Below are 6,472 nucleotides of genomic sequence, written 5' to 3' on the forward strand. Positions count from 1 at the left end.
ACCCTATTAGAAGAAACCACTGACTGTGGAATGAATTGAGAATTGTTAAGCTGCTGAAACAGATTATTGGTAGATTCTGCATTCGCTGTCACATTACTGTGCTTCTGTGCATTCTGCATAGAGTTAGCCTGACCATCCTGGTGCCTAGGCCATACAAAAACATGACCGTTCTGGAAGTCCAAAAGATCTCTCCTTAATTTATGCTGTTTGGTCTTACACAGTCTTTCACCAAAAGATTTAACATGTGTAAAAGTCAATTGGAGTTTCTCTAAGCAATACTCTGAGCTGAAGCTATCCACTATCCTTTGGTAAAGTACATCAGTTTTAGCACGAAGATCAGTTTCCAGTGGAGAAAAGTAATTCAGAAGTAATTTTACATAGTCAAATCCCAGGCCTATATTCAAGTCTTGCCACTGCTTTAATAAGAAAGGGTGGGAGTCCCCATACGTAGGCATGCAGAAAACCCGCATGCCTCTGGGGACTACCTTGTGGTGCAAGCAAGCTTCTAAATGTAATCTTTGCCACATGTATCTTTGAAGTTGGTAAAGATTATTTTCCAGCATTTTAAGTTGTTCATTAAATTCCTGTAGATTTTCTCCATTGCCAATCGTCGACCTGTGGGTCCCTACTTCATTTAAGTCCAGTGACAATAAAGGGTTTAATTCACATACGAATAAATCCGTCCACAAACGAGACAAGTCCCTCGACCCTGGATTAGAAGCAGTCCCAACACTCTGGCCTTCCATCGTGTGTGTTAATTTAATTTAATTTAATTCAATGAGCCCGCCAAAAGTTGTGTTATTTAAGTACTTTGAAATTACTTTGTGTTTTGTATCTGATGGAGCATAGTTTAACTATGCGAAAGCGCTCATCCTGTGTTTCCAATAAATGATTTTTTACACTTTTATCGTGGATATCTTCAGTTTGAATTGTGTTTGACTTGGAACTTGTCTACAGAAGGTATTTGTTCGTGGTGACTGTTCTCATTTTTTGGACGCTATTAGGAATAACCATTGACAACAATCTCAACTTTGATTCTCACATCAACAATACAATAAAATTAGTTAACAAAAAAATAGGTTCGCTATATAGAATCAAACCCTTCCTCACTCCATTAGCTAGGACCACAATAGCTAGAATGCACCTAATCTCTACTCTACTCTATGCCTCACCTATATTTACCAATCTCTCTAAAAATAACCTCAATAAACTAATAACATCCTATAATAATATTGCTAGATTTGCTGCAGGATTCCCCTTCAGAACCCATCACTGCCTGAACCTAAAACAACTAGGATGGCTCGAACTCCCTAACCACCTCAAACTCCAACAGCTTACTATAGTGCACAAGACCCTTTGCCAACCTAACAAAACTCCAATACTTACCAGTCTCATTATACCATACAATAACCTGAGACACCTACGCTCTTCAAACAAACTTTTGATGAATACTGCTAAAACTAACAATGTAGTAGGTGATTCACTGTTCTCCAATGCTGTTGGAAAAATATGGAATAAACTACCCACTGAGATCATATCTCTCACGTCTCTCCCACTGTTTAAAAGGAATCTAAAACTGTATTTCAGTAATCACTGGCTGTGCTCTTGTACTAACCCAGACTAACCCTGTCTCCTCTTTCTTTTCTCTTTCTCTTCTCTTCTCATTTCATTTCTACTCTCCCTATAACACTAATACCTTTCCCTACTCACCTTAAAGCATTTTTAGCAAACGTTATGTTATATTTATTGTAATTACTATGTATGACGTTACTATGTATGGTTTTACCTGTTTCATACTACTATAATCATTGTTTAACAATTATATAAACCTGTAATAAATACTGGAGCTTTTCTCCCCGGGCCTCTACTGAAAATGGACATATATCCAGCTAGACTAGCCCGGTCAACAAATGTAAAATAAAATAAATAAATAAAATAAAATTGCTAGTATTTGTTTTAGGCTCATGTCCTATGGGACATGTTATAAGCAGGGAAGAGCCTAGGATATGGATGCTATAATCTGTTGTGGGTGTCCAAGCAAAGTCATTTAAAGTCACTTAGGAGTATAGCTTTACCTGAGCAGTTTTCATGCTGCCAGACCCTCTCAACTGTTCAGATTTTTGCCTCATATTTTTGGTCTGTCCCTCATAAAAATTGCAATTTTCTGGCAAATCTCTGAGAATTGAAGTCACTAAATAATGACATACATTTGAGTTTCAGATTTCATACTCTGGAAAATGTATGCCAATAAAAAAAAACTGTCATACTAGCACTGTTTCTTAATTTGTAACAGCAATATTTAAAATCTGTCCCTATTTTTGGGCCTCTGTCCCCTCCCCATAATTTTAGGTTTTGTCCAAATTCCTTGCACTAAGAGGGTGAGAAGTAAGTTTGAGGGAATAAGGTAGGTGCATAATTGGATGGTGGATAAGTGCATCCAGTATGCATTTATTATTTTTTTTTCTGTAGTTTGCATTTATTTCTTGACTGCTAAAACAATGACAATGAATGATTCCAGGTTAGGAATGTTGGGGGATTGAGAGAGAAGTGCATTTTTGCACTGCTAATCTTTTTGTTTGTTCTTTCTTGTATCTATTAGGTAAGTTAAAGTCAGAGTTTTAGATGTGTCACAGGTGGGGATAATAACCAGATGTCTCTTTTTTGCATTTTACCAGTTACTTGCCTAAGACAGGTGCAGATGAAATGTGCATTGTTAACCATATCAGTGGGACATGAGCATGCAAAATGCATGGACTGTCCTATCAATAAACTGTGTATCAGATAACAAATAAAAGGTGGTTTTAGTGACATATGTTTCAAATATAAAACTTGAGAACAAGTAGAAATAGTAGCATCACAACAACAAAATGTAAAAGCAAAATCAACTTTTCTGGCAAGCTTATACTGACTGAAAGGAGGGGTACAATAAATTACATTAGAGGTGACAGAAAGAAGGAGGAATCTGAAGGAGGAGAAAGTTACTTGGGATATGGAAGTGGAATCAGTGCTAGATTATCAGACATGGAATTACAGCAGGGTAGATATGCATTGTTTCAGAAATAAATGGGATGGGAGAAAATGACCTATTCGGTGAGAAACAGTGACATTACTGGCAATATAACATTACAGAAAACTTTCTGAGAAGCAAAAAAAAGTACTCAAGCCAAGGAAATCCTAGTCATTGTGCCAGTGCTAGAACATGTAGGCAGAGCACCCAAATGTGAATGTGAAACAAACTTTAACAAGGATAAGCCAAGTGGAAAGTTGTATTTCAGTAGGAGTGAGCAGATAAAACAATATGAGTATAGTGATGAGTACTGTGTAAAAACAATATGAGTATAGTGATGAGTACTGTATAAAAACAATATGAGTATAGTGATGAGTACTGTATAAAAACAATATGAGTATAGTGATGAGTACTGTATAAACACATTAAGTATATGAAAATAAAATGAAATAAATAAGGTTAGGGATGTAATCTACTTCACATGGATGGTGAGCCAGCTCCAGAGCATGGGGATCCTCTGAGACACATATCTGTCTCATCAGCATGTCTTATTTATGTTATGAGCAAAGTTAAATCCTTTGATCAAATGGTTCTGATGCTGTTTATTTTGTGGATGTGCAAAACGTCCAGCAGAGCTGTATCTGAGGATGCTTTGCATGCCAGGCATAGATTTCCTCTCAGTAACCTGTAGGAGATGGAGTACAGATACAGCTTTAAAGCAATTCATAGAGGACAATGGGTTTATACCCTTATTCTCCAGATAAAGAACCTTAGTGGGCATTCCAACTGTTGCATATGTCTGGTCAGGTACATGCTGAAGGGAGCATTATACTCAATGATGGGCCTGATAGGGGCCAAATAAAGTGGCACTATGACTTCCTTACACCTAGATGCCATGCCCTTATTTATAAGTTGGCCAACATAGAATCATTTTTTACTACCTTGGTCACATGTTGGTCAAAGGCCAGATTACAGTCTACTTATGTTCCCATATCCCTGGGTCAGCACTTAGGGTATCTTGTTGATGGAGTAATTAGCTTGGTTGTCAGTTTTCCCAAAAGGAACTGTAACACATTTCTTGAAATTTAGTTTTTCTCCTTGACTTTGGCACCAGTCATTTGTCTTTGTTAGAGTCTCTTCTAAGATGCTTTTGTCATGAGGAGAATCAATGACAGGACCCAGTTTGCAGACATCTACAAAGTTGGTCAACCAAAGACCCTTAACATTAGCCTTTACTTCTGAGAAGTAGATGCCAAATAGGAGTGGTTCCAGCATTGAGCCCTGAGGTACCCCCCCCCTAGTGACTGATCTCTTAGTGGAGGTGGAATTACCAATCTTGACTTTCTGGGTCCTATCTGTGAGCTAGCTGGCAATCCAGCAAGTTATGCAGGGGTTTATACCAGTTTGGTGAGTTTTTCAACTGTACCTGAGTGGGGTATTGAATTGAATGCCTTTGCCAGGTCCAGGTAGGCGGTATGTACTATTTTCCCCTTATCTGTTGCCTTGGTGACCTTCTCAAAGAAATCCAGCAGGTTTAGGAGGCATGACTTTACTTTGAAAAAGCCAAACTGGGTTGGATCCAGTGGTGGAAGGTTGTCTAGGTCTTTGTCAATCATTTCCATGATAATTCATTGACTATCTTTATTATGGATTATTCATTTTTATGCAGTATATAAAATATTGATATTTTTGCATTTATTAACGTTGATGTTATGCAAATAAAGTTCTTGCTATATTAGAAAATGTGCTACTTTCACATTTGTTGCTTCTTTACCACCTTTCTTTCTTCTTAAAAATCACAGTTTGTCACCAAATGCTGGCTGTCTTTCACTTTAAATTAAAATTCAAGAAGTCACACATTATGTACATATGATGTTTTTGTGATTAGATTCCAGTACGTGTTGGACATGCCCAGAAGATTATTGGTCCAATTCTGCAAGAAATCATTGTCTGCCAAGATCAGTAGAATACCTTTCCTATGAAGAACCACTGGGATTAACCTTGACATCTGTTTCCTTTATCTGTGCAATAATTCCCGTGACAGTGTTGACTATCTTTTTGAAACACAGAGACACTCCAATTGTAAAAGCCAACAATCGCAGCATCAGTTACCTTCTGCTGTTTGCTCTTGCACTGTGCTTCCTGTGTTCTTTGATTTTGATGGGTCATCCAGTGAGACTGACATGCTTGCTCCGACAAGCTACTTTTGGCATTGTTTTCACTCTTTGTGTATCATGTGTGCTGGCAAAAACTGTTATGGTAGTGATTGCCTTCAATGCAACAAAACCGAACAGCAGCTTAAAGAAATGGGTTGGACCTGCCCTGCCTAATATTATTGTACTTTTCTGCACCATGTTTCAGGTTATTCTGTGCATTCTCTGGTTAACTATTTCTCCTCCCTTCCCAATAAGGAACAGGAATGTGCAAAATGATAAAATGATTATTGAATGTGATGAGGGGTCAGGCATTGCCTTTTGGTGCATGCTTGGATATATGGGGCTTTTAGCCAGTGTCAGTTTTGTTGTTGCATTCCTGGCTAGAAAGTTACCTGATACTTTTAATGAGGCTCAGTTTATCACATTCAGCATGTTGGTATTTGTCAGTGTGTGGCTTTCATTTATCCCAGCATACCTGAGCACCAAAGGGAAGTACACAGTTGCAGCAGAAATATTTGCAATCCTTTCTTCTAGTGCCGGGCTATTCTCATGTATATTTCTGCCTAAGTGTTATATTATTCTTCTGAGACCTGAGATGAATACCAGGGAATATCTTATGGGGAAGGTAACTGTTAATAAGTAAAAGCAAGAATGTACAAAGAAGGATAGAACAATTATGTATCAAACAGTCCTCCCATTAGAACTGAATCAATTACAAAAAGTCATAGTCAATCAAAAATATTTGAAAAGAATAAAAATATGTGCTATTCAAAGCACTGAGCTCTAAGCTTTTTAATGGTTATTTATATTTTTCAGCAATTCAAATTATGACCAAGAAACAACAAATTTATTAAGTACAGGAGAGTCAAAGCATATAAATGGTATAATGGTAAGGGCTAAAAATTAAGAAAAAAGGTCAATGCCAAATTAGGTCAGCAAGTGACCATAATATGGTAGGCTTTAGAAAATAAGAAACACATATTAGCCACTCACATTCTAAAGAATGGAAGTAAATACAGGGAAAGATTCCAGAAAATCAAACGTGCCTATTAACAGCATAAAATCGATATACTGTGACTAAAAGCTTTTTTTCCAGCCATGAAAATTGCAGAACCAGAGAGAAAAAGTGCTTCCACTTTTCTGATCTAGTTCTGTTTTTTTTTAAGCTGTAGTTAGTAAGTGTTAGCACAGCAATCCTAACTGAAGTAACTCCAATAGCAGTGATAAGAAGAGGTGGCAGGAGGTAGCTCATGGACTTCAACCACAGGAGTATAATCTACTTTACTGTAGTTGAAGTCATCCTGCACAT

At 37.4% G+C, this 6,472-nt stretch overlaps 1 protein-coding gene across 1 annotated transcript in view; it reads left to right on the forward strand.

Moving 5' to 3' along the window:
- The window catches only part of LOC122790948 (extracellular calcium-sensing receptor-like), a 190,554-nt gene extending 184,748 nt beyond the window's left edge, over positions 1-5,806 (forward strand). Inside the window, exon 5 of the mRNA XM_044058653.1 lies at positions 4,896-5,806. Within this exon, the coding sequence (XP_043914588.1) occupies positions 4,896-5,806 (911 nt within the window). The remainder of the gene's footprint in view (positions 1-4,895) is intronic.
- Positions 5,807-6,472: the final 666 nt, after the last annotated feature.

Source organism: Protopterus annectens, chromosome 16.part0 (genome assembly GCF_019279795.1).
Source record: "Protopterus annectens isolate FY-2018-M chromosome 16.part0, PAN1.0, whole genome shotgun sequence".
Lineage (NCBI taxonomy): Eukaryota > Metazoa > Chordata > Ceratodontiformes > Protopteridae > Protopterus > Protopterus annectens.